We start from the raw sequence: 16780 nt of genomic DNA, 5'->3' as shown, positions 1-16780 counted from the left end.
GACCAGCTGTTTTTCTGGGTAAGTGCAGCCAACAGGACATAGATTTTTGCTATGAGTGGTTGATACTCTATCCCTGAAGGAAGCACGAATCCACTCCAAACACTGATTGTAACTTCAGTCTCAGACAGACACCTTCAGCGCCAAAAGGAGCCTTGCATGCATCTGAGACCAGAATATGGCATAAAGGATTCCCTTTGGACAATTTGCATCAATTGGGGATGGCGTAAAGCAGAGTGACTCATGATCAGCAAAACAGGAAAAACAAAAGCAGAGCCTTTAGAGGAATAGTAGATATTAGGTGTTTGGGTTTTATCCATAAAAAAACCTAATGCAGGCCAAAAGAAGACTCTCTAAACTTTTTTTTTTTTAAGCCCCTTTTTTGTTACCAGACGTCTGAATGTGTTGTAAAGACTCCATCCTTCAGTGACTCCGGGGACATCCAGCGCACAGGGAGCAAACCTTTCCCTCCTTTCCGATAGTAATCTGTCTCGTAGATATCTCTGGTCATGCCAAAATCTGGAAGGCAGGGGAATAAAATGTATGCATCCACACTGCAGAACAATTAACATGTTCTAAAGAACTGGCCCGACCACGAATAACTGCTTCAGCATGAAGTATTTATGATTAGTCAGCAAAATACAGACTGGACCGCTCTAGTCTAGCCCCCTTGGGACCTGACTGATGCTGAACCAATGAATTTACTGGACCATGGAAGGTTAATACTATCTAATACTACAGAGGCTCAACCTGCAGTGCATTTTTTCAGCAATGTACTGTGCACACACCTGGACTCCCAGCACTTGGTCTTGCTCTCATTGAAATCAACAGGAACCTTCCCATTGACTTCTCTGGGAACAGATCAGAACTGGATCATGAGTAATTTAAATGGCCACATTTATGCAAGTTCCATAACTGGCCTAAGTAGCAGTACTGTAGGGTAAGAGCTGGCTCTACATAGCTCTGTAGCAGGGCTACTCAACACGCAGCCCACGGACTGTTTGTTTCTGGCCTGTGGTGCAGTTTGGGTTTACATGGGGCTCAACAAACAGCCCACAGGCGGGGTTCTTTGAACATGCCCTCTTCTGGGAACAAGCTCCACAACAGCGAGGCGTCTCCCAGGCACGGTGAGCACTGAAAGACGCAAGCGGATGGGCTGGCTGGTACAGAGAAGTACACGGTGTCAGTATTTCTAGCCTCCAGGGAGGAGGTGCCAGGAGTGCTGGGGCATTGTGTGAAAAGCTATTTGCATATATCTGCATGAACATGAAACCACACTTAAGTTGCGGCTCTCAGCATGTGCTGTGAGTATCATTGGGGCCCGCAGGGCTTCCAAAGTTGAGCAGCTCTGCTCTGTGGAATCATAGAACACTGAAACTGGAAGGGACCTCGAGAGGTCATTGAGTCCAGTCCCCTGACCTCATGGCAGGACCAAGCACTGTCTAGATCGTCCCTGACAGGTGTTTATCTAACCTGCTCTTAAATATCTCTAGTGATGGAGATTCCACAACCCCTCTAGGCAATTTATTCCAGTCTTGAACTGCCCTGACAGGAAGTTTTTCCTCATGTCCAACCTAAACCCTCCTTGCTGCAATTTAAGCCCATAGCTTCTTGTCCTATCATCAGAGGCCAAAGAGAACAATTTTCCTCCCTCCTAACATCCTTTTAGATACTTGAAAACAGCTGTCAGTCTCTCAGTCTTCTCTTTTCTAAACTAAACAAGCCCAGTTCATGAAGAAACCAGAACCGTTTTCGCCTACTCTAGAGATCGCTCTGGCCAGTGGCTTCAGTTTGTCACATTCAGCACATTTACACTCAAGCTAAAATCAGAAAAAGTGTTTGAACAGTTCACATTATGATGACAACTGTGCTCCTTGTACACTGAACTCTGATTCTTTTCCTCTAAAAATCTAAGGGGTAGCATACTTTTTACTATAGCACTGGTAGCTCATCTCTCACGATTTCAAAGTGGTTTTTATTTTTTGGCAATAAACCATTCCCCTTCTCTTCGCAAAGTTAATTCAATTTCCTTTAATATCTTTTATTTTAGATCTCACGAAAGGCTATACACAGAACACACAAGTAGATAAACACTGAATTTGGACCAAATCCCTAATATTGAACACTCAGATGAGCTTAATTACAAGCACATCTAAAGGTTTCCACAACTCCAGCCTAATGTTGTCTTGTGCTCAATTCTGCTGAACTAAATTCCAGAAAATACTTGGTTTTTTAAAGTGGTACTTGAATAATCACCACATCCAAAAGGCTGGGCTCTGGATAAGCAGATTTAACCCTATAATTTTTATTTGGTTTGTGGAGTAATCCAGAATAAAGTGATTTGACGGTCATTGAGCTCTTGCTGCTGAAATGTCAAGGCTAAGGTGCAATTCACTTGAACCCAAACTCAACACATCTGGGCTTTATCAGAGTGCAAAGCAGCAACAGGAGGTGAGAATTTTTCAATACTGGGCCACCCCCCGAGGGCTGGGAAGAGTGACTGCTGCTTCTTCGTGTTCCTTTCACAGTAACAATTCAATTCAGTGCCGAGCGCTCTCTGGACCTGAAACCATAGTGAGTCTTTAGACAGAACATATTCATCCCCTGAATTACATACTCGACTGACACTAACAATTCAAGGACATTCAGATGGCTTTTTCAGTGCTGACCATAGGATTATATGCCTGTTTCATGTGAGTTTAAGGAAGAAAGAAAAGAACACACACCTCCAATTTTCACAGTGAAGTCTTCGGCCACCATGCAATTCCTTGCTGCGAGATCCCTATGCACAAATTTATTGGCATTGAGGTACGCCATGCCATCAGCAATCTCTCCTGCCATCTGAATCATCTTCTTCAGAGTTGGAGGCACCTGGCCTGGGTTATTCTGAGCAAGATGAAGCAGGCAGAAGTGTGAGGAGGGGGAAGAAATTATTTCCACTTCAAAAACAGCAACCTGCTTTTCTTAATCAGGTCACCGCATGTCAGTGTGACAACACCAGGACCAGTCTGAACGAAAACTTATGATTATTAAGACCATTGCATCTGCTTAGTGGGAAAATCACATCTTTTCTCTCCACCCACATAAAGCATGGCTACAAACACCCCCCCCAATTAGCACCTGTATAGCAGCACATTCAATTTTGGAGAATACAAACAGGTTTTTCTATTCAAGTTCCCTTTTCTTCTAAACGTTTTAAGGAATCACCTTCATGCTAGGCTTCAGAATTTTAGACTGTGTGCGCAACTATCAGCATAACCAAAACAGATGATGTTACAAACATACTATTAAATTATTTCCCGACATCCAGTGACATGATGCCTCCTGACTTACTTATATACTCCTAAAAAGGGTGTAAAGCTCTACAGATAACTTTCATGAAACAGATTCACTAAAGACATCTGCAGTTTTTCTTGCCATAGCTATTAGTTGTGCTGTGCTGGAGGGTAAGGCTATGTCTACAGAGTTTTTGCAGCAAAAAGGGCCATTTTTCTGCAAAAACTCAGAGCGTCCACACCTCAAGTGCGTTTTTGCGCAAGAGAATTTAAAGTACAGAGGGTTTTTTTGTGCAACCGGTATTCCTCTTTCTGCAAGGAAGAAGACTTTTTGCGAAAGAGGTTTTTTGCAAAAAGGTGTGCGGGGACAGGGAAGAAGGGGTTTTTGTGCAAAAAGAGGAAAGAGCTCAGATGTCCTGGTGGCCATTTTGTGCATACCAATCAGAGCTTATTTCCGAGAAAGCATCCATGCAGTGTGGACGCCCTCTTTCGCAAAAGCGCATAGCTTTTTCGACGCGCTTTTGCAGTGTGGACACGCTCTTGCGCAAGTAGTTTTTGTGGAAGATCTCTTCCGATAAAAGCTTCTTGTGCAAGAAGCCTGCAGTGTAGACGTAGCCTCACATTTTAAGGTGTTTGCATATGCTTCAGCAAACTACACTGTGGCTTAACATCTGCCAGTCCAAATCTGATTAAGACTTATACCTCTGGCTGCAAAATACCCAGTGTTGGTTAGTGGGTCGAGCATGAAAGTAGGAGCCACAATTCCTGAGCAGATCAAATCACTGGACTTTCACCAGTGGGGAGTGTGAAAGACGTTAATGATACATGTCTACAGTGGATGGCGTTCGGGTTTAGTGTGACTGCTCATCTCTCTCAAAAAATGTGTCACGTGTTTATTATGATGAGTCTTTCCACTCCTTCCCAGTTCCTAAACGTAACCCATCCCCCAGAAGAGAACCCATAGGAATGCATCTAAGGAAACCCGAGAAAAATTATCCATCTGAAAGCACATGACTATTATACCCAACTGACAGCAAGAAACAATGTAAGCTGGGACCCTTTGTGGAAGGGCCACATGCCTGCAGATGGGAAAGAAGGGCACCTGCCATGGGACCTGGCAATCCTAAAGGGCCCGGAGCTCCCAGATGTGGCCGCTGCTACTTCAAGCTGCGACCGCTGCTCTGGGCTCTTTAAATGGCTGCCAGATCATAGGATGCCTGAAAGGGCTGCTAGATGGACCGAGGGGTACCCGGGTCCAGGCAGTGCTGAGGGCTTGCTGCCCTTAGCCCCACCTCTTCTACGAATGTGGAGCTTCCCCCCCCCAAAAAAAAAATTCTTGCCCAGCAGCATGGTGAGGCTGTCACCTCCCCTGAAGGACCATGACTGCGTGGTGAAAACAACACTGCATGAACTTGCGGCACTCCGTCAGGTAGGAGCCAATTCATAGCATCTACCCAGAATGAAGAGGTAAGTGTGAGCAGCACTGTAAGAGGAGTCTTGAGTAAATCTCGCACCATGGTTCACAATGGTGAACAGAAAGACAACTCACAACGTTACGTATTTTATAAACCACTTCTCAAAAAGGGGAGCAAGAGGTCAGCACACAGAGGGGTGAACTGGAGTAAATCGTTCTTTTTGGCATTTCTCGTTTATCATCTCCCAGATCCTTGCCTCCCAAGTCTACTGAATTCTGTTACTTTCGCTCTTGGTAAGCTCCTCAACAGAATCCACGATCTGCACCTTTAGAAGAAACCTTTGCCCTCAGTGCTGATTGTTATGTAGCTCATAGTCCCATTGAACGATGGGGGTAAACAACAATATTTTTCAGCCATTTGTTTCATGAAATGCTGTTCATTTTATATCCAATTTTCATTTCACACATACCAGTTGTTTGCTCTTTGTTGCTGTAAATTATTGACTTCACCAATGCTACTTTGTGAAACAGAGGGTCACACAAAAGTGCAGGCACATTTTATACATGGCCAACCTTAATTTCCAAAGGAAGTGACTTTTTCATCTTCTTTCCTAACCTTTCCGACACTGTAATGTACGTGAATGATTTTATCTATTAAACTGACATGGCTGAATATTAAACACAATATAGACGTATGACGAAATATTAGTGTCTATTGCAAAATGCTCGGTCATAATTTATATTAAAAACGAAGAGGCAGCAGGCAGAGCTTCATCTGAGAAGAATTACCCTACTTATGCATTTTTTTTAAATGACTGTACTGTTTTGCAGCTTTATCACGAGTCAGATTGGGGGGGGAGGAGATTTACTTCAAATCTGAACAGGCGGCCCTCAGTAACATAGGGGTGGGATAACACATTATTCCATAGCCCTTATGAAACACACTCTTTGGCCATTAAGAGCAGCAGGTCACACAACAGCCGGAAGTTCAATAACAAAGTTCAAAGAGGAAAAAAAAGATAAATTGCAAGAAATAATACAAATATCCTTCTGTGTAAGTATTTAACTCCTTTAAATGCAGGGGAGTGAGCAAAAAGTGAAAAGAACTCAGCAAAGATTCTGAAGAGCCCAGGCATGAAGGCTCCAGAAAGTGCAGCAATGACGTGATGAAGTTGATGGCTCAGTAACTGGGCTCCAATTACATCTAGTAATGCAGGCTAGCTGCCAGCAGGGCATGTAAATTACGCATGATGCTTAGCTCATGGATTAAGAAAAAGAATTGAAGATTAAGGGAAATCTTGTGACACAATGAAGATACCTGTGGGCTTTCACATACGACAATTAGAAGTAAACCAGAGTTAGTCTTGCATTTCTGCCATGGTTTACTTGGGTAAATATGTAATTTAACCAAGACAGGACCACAACCTTTAAAATAAAAGGGGAGGAGAAAATAAGAGATGAATAAAATGAGACAAAATGGTCTGGAGAAACCCGCTAACCTACGTGGCGAAAGCTGGGGGTATTGTATACTAAAGCACAGACCAGGGAATTTCAGCTGTGCCTGACCAAGGCAGGCAGCTGGATCAATGTGGGAGAGGAAGATTTACATCAGAAATCGCTAGCAAGTACAAATGCTCCAAACAAGGCAGGAAACTGGCAGTCTGGGGAAGGGTGGTGTTTTGAATTCATCACCTTTTCTTGCATGCGGAGGAAAAAAATCCAATTCCCATGCTTACCTCGGTGTCTGGCCGCAGAGATCTCAGATAACTCTTGAGATCCCCGCGCGTCATGAGCTCCATGATCACCAGTGTTGGTTGGCCTTGGGAGACAACTCCAAGCAGCCGCACCTCAAATGGAAAAGTTCAGATTTTACCCAGCAGGTAGGACTAATTATTACTAGGAAAATTATTAACTACTTACAAGCCCTATTATTAACTAGGCATGTCTGCATTCTGGAACCAACACCCACAGATCTCTGCAAGAGTTTGGAAAAGATTGGGATCCAAACTACGTGGCAGTGGCCATCCCTCTTAATGCATTATCACGATACATGTCACTAGAGCCATGTGATAAAGAAACACTTCCCTTTAGTCTGCTGCTTGAGGAGGTCTTGAGACTCTTGGGATCATGGAGTCAATCAAAGCAGGCACTTGCTACCTTTAACTATGGTTAGGTGAAAGGAAGCTGTGCTCCATTTTAAGCAACTTACCACATGATGGCAATTGAACTCCTTCATGACTGAGGCCTCATTTAAGAACTCTATCCGTTCACGCATGCTTGCAGACTCATTGACAGTTTTGATGGCTACCCGAGTTTCTGGCTCATCCTTCACCACTCCCTTAGCTATTCCCTCGTAAACCATTCCAAAGGAGCCTTGCCCAAGCTCCCGGCACATGGTAATCTTCTCACGGGGCACTTCCCATTCATCCGGAACATACACTAGAGTTAAAGAGAACCACCAGTGACATTCCACACATATGCAGATGCATGAATCAGGTGAAGACAAGTGACTCCAAAGGGAAAAAACCCAGCAATGAATTATGAGTAGGAAAAAGGACACAGCATGAGGACATAAGCATCAAGCTAGATATGCAATTGTTTCCATGGTCTTTCTCAAAAAGTCTACCCATCTTAGGTTTTTACACAGCACCTGCAGGTTCAAGATTTTTTTCTTACCTTTCGGCAGAGAAACCAGCCTTCACAGTCCAAGGAAGGACACTACAGTCTCCAAACAACATCAATGCTATATGTTGCTAGCTATCAAGCTACCTTGCGTGAAATGATCTCTAAGCAGAGGTCCTCAACTTCATGCCACTTTCAGTTCTATCTAGGACTCTGATTACTTGATTGCTACCAGCCTAAGGCATACACAAATCTTAAAGGATCACAATTGTGGTGGAGACAGGGAAGCACAATTATGGCACTTGAATAATGGAAAATGACCAGGGAAGAGTTATGTGCAAACTCAGTATACAAACATGAACGGCAAAGCCAACCAGAGTGCGTAGAAGCCTTTTTCAGGCTTTTCTTCTTGGCAACCCTTGTTTTCAGATTGCTCCGTGCAGCAAAAAAATGTGCAAATTTCCATTTCAGCATCTCAAGATGCATCCTCAGGGGACCGATTTTTATAATCACAGGGGAACGGACTCTAGAGTCTAAAAGGTTGTTCGCATCACTTCTGATCACTCACACCCAAAGCCTATTGCTCCCATAAAGACAGGACTTGTGCAGTAGGAACCAGCGTTCCCTCCCATTTTTATGTCCATGTGTAGAATGACTTTTGTTGTTATGTGCACCAGTATGGAGATGATGTATCACAACCAGTCGTTCTGTACATGGATAGCGTGCATGGAGGGGGTGGAGCCGAGAAGCTGAGAGCGGGCCTATGGTAGAAGGCTGAGGTGCAGGAGGGTGAGGGCTCCCACTGAAAGCACAGGCTCTGGCATGGGGCTAGGGACGAGGGGTTTGGGATGCAGGAGAGGATTTAGGGCTAGGAGAGACGGTTCGGATACAGTGTAAAGGTTTTCCCTGGGGGGTGAAGTCTCTTTGGTGGGGCTAAGGATGAAGGGTTTGAGGTGCAGACCACCCAGGGGAGAGAACTACCCCCAGCCCTCTCTCATCGGAGCAGCCTGGGGACAGCTGAGAGGTGCCTTGCTGCAGCTGAAGCACTTCTGGGTTGGGGCCAGCAGGGAGAGGCGCCTCTTTCAAAGGCCATGGCAGCTTCAGGGCTTGTGAGGCATCTCTCTTAAGAGGCAGTGAGTGGGGCTTAGCAGGAAGCTGCATGGCCACACAGCTTAGAGGGAATTTAGGTAGCGACCCTAGGAGGAAGACAGGAAACCTCCCTGCTGGGAGGGATTATTGCCACAGGCAAGAAACATTAAGGTAAGAGCGGTCCTGCTCCTGCCACTGCCTATCAATCACCAAGGAAGGGTGCAGAACAGCCACCAGCTCTAGATGCATGCCATTAACGAATGCTATCAGACCTTGAACTAAAATGGTGCCATGGTTGCAAGCAACAGATCAGGGGAAGGTAGCTGCCTCTGTCAGACAGCTGTTGTTAGCTGTTGGAAATTTTCCGATTTTGTAGACAGACAAAAGCACATTGTCTGGCTCGAACCTGAAGAGGGGAGTTAATGTATCAAGCAGATGCTTTTGAAGTCCTGCTCTCCTCCTTCGCCACTAACAAGAACTCTGCAAATATTTAATCTATACAGCATGCGCGCACACTCATTACTTCGGTTGCCAGAAAAATCTAATTCTAGGTATTTCTTACTGATTAATTCTGGATTCTGGGATAATCATTAAAGACTTTCCAGTATGTGCAATACCTGTTACTAAAACAGTAATGATCTAGCCTCACTCACATGAGGGACATAATGGAAAAGAACTCCTAAGTTGAGATCGGCTATAAGTTTATTGTGTAATGTGCAATTAAAAAAAACTGAGTCTAAGGCCTAAGGATGTTAAATTTACATTAACTGGCTAATCAAATAGTTGATGCAATTTTCATCAACTATTCGATAATGGCGTCACCACCTTTAAGTGTAACAACAGCTGTTGCTACATTTTTAAGGTGAAAGCGCTGTGGAGAGCACGGGGCTAGCGGGGGACTCAAACATTCCCAGCTGACCTGGGGCTCCATGCGGTGCTGCTGCTTTGAAATACCACAGGGAGCCCGGTGTTAGACTCCACATGGCATTTCAAAGCAGCAGGGCTGCAGGGACTTCGAGGTTAGCAGGTTGACCCCGGGCTCTATGCAGCGCTAACCCTTCCCGCCCCTTGTTGGCTCTTTCGATAGAGGCAGCGGGGTGGGGCAGCGTGACTAGTCAAGTAGTGTATTGCCTGTCCAATGAGCATTTGCTAACATTTTGATCCAGTCACTTTCTCTTTATATTTTGCTGTCCATGCCACTGAATTTTCAGGTGGTGGCTAAGGCAGTAGGATGCTATTTAAATGGCTCACGACATCGGTGCTACTCTGGCAGGGTCTGGCGCAGTGAGCCCTTTAAATGGCCACAGCAATCCAGATAGCTCCCAGGCAACACAGTAGTGGCAGGGTCAGGAGCCCCTGAAATTGCTGCTATTTAAAGGGCTTGCAGCTTCCAGCCCCACTGATATCCCGTTGCATGGCAGCCACCTGGGGTTTAAAGGGTTCCCGGTTGTAGCACTATTCTGGCAGGGGATGAAGTTGAGCCAGACAGCTGCCAGGCAATGTGGTAAGGGCAGAGCCGGGAGCCACAAGCCCTTTGCTGTGCTTCAATTCAAAGCCTCCAGCCCTGGACAACTCAAGGGGAGACTAGCCCCTGTCCCATCCCTTCTGTTCCAGACCCTGCCCCTTCCAGTCACATACCAAAATTCATTAAGTGGCCCTCCTATGAAAATTATTGCCCACCCTTGTCCTTCAGGATATGAGCACAAAGGGAGATAGATGATAGAAGACTTTTGCCCAACAAATTATGTTCGGCAAAAGCCAACATGGTTTCTTTAAAGGGAAAATCATGTCTTACTAATCTATTAGAGTTCTTTGAAGAAGTCAACATGTGGACAAGGGGGATCCAGTAGCTATAGCGTACTTAGATTTCCAGAAGCCCTTTGACAAGGTCCCTCACCAAAAGCTCTTACGTAAATTAAGTTGCCATGGGATAAAGAGGGAAGATCCTTTTATGGACTGAGATCTGGTTAAAAGACAGGAAACAAAGGGTAGGAATAAATGGTAAATTTTCAGAATGGAGAGGGGTAACTAGTGATGTTCCAAGGGTCAGTCCTAGGACCAATCCTATTCAACTTATACATGATCTGGAGAAAGGGATAAACAGTGAGGTGGCAATGTTTGCAGACAATATTAAACTGCTCAAGATAGTTAAGACCAAAGCAGACTGAAGAACTTCAAAAAGATCTCACAAAACTAAGAGATTGGGCAACAAAATGGCAAATGAAATTTAATGTGGATAAATGTAAAGTAATGCACATTGGAAAAAATAACCCCAACTATATGTATAATATGATTGGGGCTAATTTAGCTACAACTAATTAGGAAAGAGATCTTGGAGTCATCGTGGATAGTTCTCTGAAGACGTCCACGCAGTGTGCAGGGGCAGTCAAAAAAGCAAACAGGATGTTAGGAATCATTAAAAAGGGATAGAGAATAAGACGAAGAATATCTTATTGCCCTTATATAAATCCATGGTGTACACACATCTTGAATACGGTGTACAGATGTGGCCTCCTCATCTCAAAAAAGACATACTGGCATTAGAAAAGGTTCACAGAAGGGCAACTAAAATGCTTAGGGGTTTAGAACGGGTCCCGTATGAGGAGAGATTAAAGAGACTGGGACTTTTCAGCTTGGAAAAGAGGAAACTAAGGAGGGGATAGGATAGAGATCTATAAAATCATGAGTGGTGTGGAAAAAGTGAATAAGGAAAAGCTATTTACTTGTTCCCATAATACAAGAACTAGGGGCCACCAAATGAAACTAACGGGCAGCAGGTTTAAAACAAATAAAAGGAAGTTCTTCTTCACACAGTGCATAGTCAATCTGTGGAACTCCTTGCCTGAGGAAGTTGTGAAGGCTAGGACTATAACAGGGTTTAAAAGAGAACTAGATACATTCATTCATTCATTCATTCATTCATGGCTATTAGCCAGTATAGGTAAGTAATGGTGTTCCTTGCTCTGTTTGTCAGCAAACGGAGTTTTAGGTTGTGTCCTATTATAGCGCTGCATCTTTCAACATGGTGCTTGACCTGATCTCACACAATAAAATGTATTAAAGTAAAAGCATCAGCGGCTTAAGGCCACACTTACCATCAGAAGCACTGAAGTACTCAGGGTTCACAGAAGCATAAAGCACTCCATTGCCTAGTCTGTCACTGTTCCTGTTAAAAAAGAAATTGTTTCTTTTTTCCATCCTTAAACCACAACTCATATTTCAATCCATCTTTTCCTGGGCTTTGCTGCTGTTTGCTCCACCACATGTCCTGTTGCCTCTTACATGTGGCACGTGGAAGGGTTTTAGGATAACATGAGCAGGGATCTGACTTCATTGATCTACCAGAGTCCACACTGGCAACACCATCAACTGAGAAAATGACCTGAATCAGTCTTCATGGGAGACCCCTTTCTCCATTTCCATTCCAGCTGTGTTTACACCACATGTGCACCAGAGAAGACAGAATATAACACATTTTAATGGGCTAGGTTCTCATGTTTCTTTTTATGGCAGAATGTGAGTACACAGATTCCAAGAGCAGAAAGCACCTTTGTGATCATCTAGTCTGACCTCCTGTACCACACAGGCTGTGCAACTGCACCCAAATTATTCCTAGAGCAGAGCTTTTAGAAAAACATCCAAAAGGTGTTCCCCGCCCCCAAATTGATTACATGAGGACATGCCATGCAAGAGAGATCTGTGCTCAGGACCATTCTTGGAACTCTACGTTTTCAATGTGGAGAAGATTAAATGGGTTTGGGATAGTCTAGATTTTAGGAAACATGCTACATGAAACCTATTTTGTGATCCAGCATTGGCAAATTAATAAACAATCATCAAGGCTCTGTAAAGGAGACCAAACATGAGCTGGCAGGGTTTGCACAAGACAGAGGCTGGGTGAGAGAGAAGTGTCAACCAGCAAATCTATAAAACCAGAGTAAACCATGCCAGTGAAACCGATCTATCCAGTACAGACACAGAGATTTGGTAAATGTTATGTGTACAACGAATTTAAACAATAGTTAATGGGAGCTTTCCCAGTAAGTGTATCCGAGGGTAGGAGAAAGGATTAGTGCGAATTTCTACATGCAAAAGACAGCCAAAGCTTATTGAAACATTGGTGCAAATTCTAAATTTCTGCCTGTTTCTTCTCTAACAGATATCCATTTCCAAAAGACCCTCCAACCTCTCTCTCCAGCTTGGCATGGTAATGAAAACCCTCTCCATTATTAGACAGACAGATGTTAACTAGTAACTTGAAACATTCTCTCCCTATAAGAGAAAATCTGCTTTAGCTTATTTTGCATGGTCCACTAAATACAAAATTTGAACTTTCTCTTGGGAATTGATTTCAAAGTGAATATTTCCTTCCCCAGTTAAGTCTCCCTCCAGAGTGTATGCAAGATCTCACCTCTTTTTGTTGAAGACGTACAGCATTATTAGCAACCCTCCAATGACCAGCAGCACTGCAATGGGGAGCACAATTATCAAGTGCAGGAAATTCCCATAGTCTGCCGCTGAAATAAACAAGAAAACAAAAATTCTTACGTTGCTATAGAATTTCTATCAGCACATGAAGTTTTCAGCCTAAACACTATATTGTCTTACTGCAATGTCAGAGTATGAAGTAGAGAAATTTTTTCCGAAAGACTTCATAATGAGTAATGACTAGAGAACCAGAAATCAGAGAATGAGAACAGCTTAAATATAGGGAAAGATCACCATTCTGTTTAATGGAGTTTTGGTTTGACTAGGTATGTTTAAAGTCTGATGTTGATCTTTAAATGACGAATGTATGTTGATCCTTTTAAATTTTCTATATCTATATATAAAGGGAGCATGCACAAACTTTTGGTTGCTCTAATTTCACCACAAAAATCTATCAAAAATTGTTTTTTTTATTTTTTAAATTAAAAATGGAAAAAGAGGGCAGCAGCAGTATTTTGCTTGGCTATATCTAGGGCAGTAAATGTATCTGCTTTGCAAATAGGCAGAAACAAAAATAGGACATGCAGTATGTACAAGAACAAGGCAGCATGTTTATGGTAGCCATAAAAACACTGGGTGGAACTTGTGTATGTAATATATTGTTTTATCAATGTATTTGTGCAAAAGAATTCCATTATTTTCAGTATCACTACCTCTCTTGCATCAACAAGTTGATCTTCAAAGTGCCATACTAAGGGGAAAAAAAGCTAAAAATGAAATTTTAACACAGCTCCACGCTAATTAACTTGGTTTCTTGTATCACTTTAACGCATCCAGTAAGTATTTCATATTGCCACATGAGTTCCAGATTCCAATTCATAATACTGCCGCACGGTTATTCCTAGCAATACATTTTCACCCAATATTAATATACCACATAGACAACATGGACTAAGCTATACATATATATGTACATACACACCCACACAAAAGCAAAAAACAGGACCTAGCTTCAAAAGGTATTTTTCATTCATAGAATGTTTCCTATTAAGAGAATGCACAACAGCTCCCAAAGAAACATGCACACCTGGGGAAATATACAGAGAACTTAGGAAGGATGTGCAAAGTCCCAATTAGGCATGCAAACAACTGGAATAATTGAAGATAATTCAATTGAAGACAATTCAATAATTGAGATAATTGAAGAAGTAAACAAAAAACCAGACATAGTTTGACCCAACCTATAAAATGCCTCTTACGTTTGGGCTGTACATAGAAAGACACTGGTTCAGTCCATGATCCATTTCCAGCTAGAGAGGTGGCTTGAACTCTGGCAGAATAGTTTCCAGGATTTAGATGAGTTAGTTTGGCTCCTCCAAACTTCCTGTATTCCTGTCTAGAAACACATTCCCGTTTCTCCTGAAAGAAAAAGAACAGCTTGTACTACACGTAAATATTTTTATACTTGTAATTATCAGAAACTCAATAAGGTCACAGATTTCGCTGGACTTTTCATTGCATTCATAATTTAAGCTTGGTTTTTTTTCCGACTAAAATCAGAACAGTTCTCTTTTTTTTGTGCACTTTAAACACATTTGGAATCCAACAATGGTAAAAGTAAGTAAAACAAGGGAAGGGTTGTAATATATTGGTTAGAAATAGAGGCTGAGCATCAGGATTCCTTGTTTTTATTTCAAGTAACATCACAGCATGCTGGACAAGTCACTTAAATCTTCACTCACTTGTAAGTCGAGCATAATGCTTATAAACTGGTCCAATAGGTATGCTGCAAGTCTTAATAGCTACAGATCCTTGGATGAATGTTGCTGCTAAATGCACTATTAAAGGGAAAACTTGTTGCTACACAGTGACTGCCCTCACAAATTTGCAAAGTATTGTAAGTGTGAAATCTTAAGGACCTTTTTAATTTCTTTTAAGTGAATGATCTTATTACTAAAGCATCCCCATGGCACATGGATCCCAAAGCACGTTACAAATCATACACAGACAAAAATTACCCTCCCAGCTAGAAAATGTTTGCTGATCCAGACTGAAAAAAAGGAATTTTTTAACAATGCACACCAATGCTTAATAATTTAGGAGATAAATTCATTTGAGACACTGGAGAGTAATGCTCCGAGTCTTGTGAAAAGCAGCATATTGGCTTCAATAACCACCTCAGCTATGTGTGTCTGAGACCTTTACACCACATTAAGCCATTCAATAAATACTCACTGAAAAAACAAAACCAACACTACTGTATCCACAACAGAGTTATCTCAATGGGACCTCCATCCAAGCACTGACATTCTGACCCACCACACTTCGTGGGGGCTGGCCAAATCACAGATAGTTTGTCCTTCCTATCTGTGATATTAGTTCCCCCTTCCCTTGCCAAACAAATGTGCCTTTGATGAAATCCTCACCTCTCCATGCTGACCATATTTGATTTCATACATCAGTATCAATCCATTAGGGTTTACAGGTTCTGACCACTTCAGATAGACAGCATTATCTTCTTTGCCTTCCCATGTTACGGTTCCTGGAATGTTATCTGCTCCTTCTACAAAATAATGACACAAGTTAATGGTGTGCAAACAGCACTGCCACCTGAATTATTGAGACAATGGCTGCGTCAAATTCAGTGAACTTATTAAAAAACAAAATGCCTCCATAGAAGCTAGAACAGCACAATAAATATTGTTCAGAACCCCAGAGAGCAAGAAGTCAACACTCGAAGACTTGTTGGAGAGATTAGTATATTGCCTGAAAAATACTGTTACAGATGATACAGTGCATGGGCCTAAAAACTTCAGGACACAGTAAGTGACCTAATACAAAGTACGGGCTGAAATACTTAGTATATTAGTGAGTGGTTCTTTCTCCAGATCTCCAGCATGCTCCCCAGGATAGTGAGTGAAAGTCATTCTGATCTAATGGCTGTAGAAGGTCCAAAGTAGCAGCAGCAGGAGTTGCATTTCTGCAGATCTACTTGAAGAATAATGTCCACGTCACAGGATGCACAGAGAGGCTTGTCAGAAAGACACACACAGGTTGGGATGTGCATGGAGGTCAAAACTGGATGCACTGTCACAGAGTCTGTAGTGCCAGTGTAGGGACAGTATCTGGACTGCATCCAGTCCCAGCTTATTAGGCAAGACATCAGTGCTCTTGGCATTATCCTTAGCACTTTTGGTTTTTGGAAATTATTCAGCAGGCTCCGTAGGAACTATGAATTATGGTCCAGCCAGGCAATATTTGTACTAGGTTCAAAAGCCCATGTGATCACAATGGCCCTCGATTCTGAGAATCACAGGCTAAAAATTTGGAAATGTTTGTTTCCTTTTCCCTGATGTCATGGATTTCCCTACTTGAAATAAACAATACCTCTGTATTGTACAAGACAATGGCTGGCTCTGGATTACGTTAGCATTTACTTCCAGAAACAAAGCAAAACCACTACCATTTTGCATAAAAAAGAAACCAGATGTCTGCTGGATTTAAGACGGCATATGGGTTTCTGCTGAAATCAGGTCTGCCCTTCTTAATAGATGAGCAATTCGTATGAGCTCGAGTCTTACTACCGTGACTGCAAACGATTGAGAGAGAACCCAATATTCCGTATTTGGAGTAGGCTAGCTGTCTGTAATAGGTCAGGAAGAGGGACACGCTATTGCTTCTATTCTCAGACTGGAGGAGTACACTAGCATTCGTGGCAGAGGAAACATTTTGTTTTCAGGGCAAACATTTACAAGGAAAACTCAAACAATTGCAAACAGGCCAAAGTGAATTGATTAGAAATGGCAAACAAATATCCCTGGACTGAAGCATATCAGGAAAGGCATCCTTAAGCCTCCTGAATCAGTGTGACTGAAGGATTCAGAAAACCGTTTCCACACCCTCCTTGTTCCTGTCCAGGGATTTGCAGAGTTGTCTGGGCAGACAATGGGGATTG

At 42.7% G+C, this 16780-nt stretch overlaps 1 protein-coding gene across 1 annotated transcript in view; it reads right to left on the bottom strand.

The window, feature by feature from the left end:
- The window catches only part of IGF1R (insulin like growth factor 1 receptor), a 293701-nt gene that overhangs the window by 24858 nt on the left and 252063 nt on the right, over nt 1-16780 (bottom strand). Inside the window, exons 12-19 of the mRNA XM_006129225.2 lie at nt 15252-15388; nt 14085-14244; nt 12809-12914; nt 11493-11563; nt 6896-7125; nt 6423-6533; nt 2724-2883; nt 387-516 (exon numbers count right to left, since the gene is read on the bottom strand). Of these exons, the coding sequence (XP_006129287.1) occupies nt 387-516; nt 2724-2883; nt 6423-6533; nt 6896-7125; nt 11493-11563; nt 12809-12914; nt 14085-14244; nt 15252-15388 (1105 nt within the window). The remainder of the gene's footprint in view (nt 1-386; nt 517-2723; nt 2884-6422; nt 6534-6895; nt 7126-11492; nt 11564-12808; nt 12915-14084; nt 14245-15251; nt 15389-16780) is intronic.

This window comes from Pelodiscus sinensis, chromosome 14, assembly GCF_049634645.1.
Source record: "Pelodiscus sinensis isolate JC-2024 chromosome 14, ASM4963464v1, whole genome shotgun sequence".
Lineage (NCBI taxonomy): Eukaryota > Metazoa > Chordata > Testudines > Trionychidae > Pelodiscus > Pelodiscus sinensis.
Note: the sequence above shows the minus strand (reverse complement) of the source record. Positions and strands in the feature narration are given on the sequence as shown.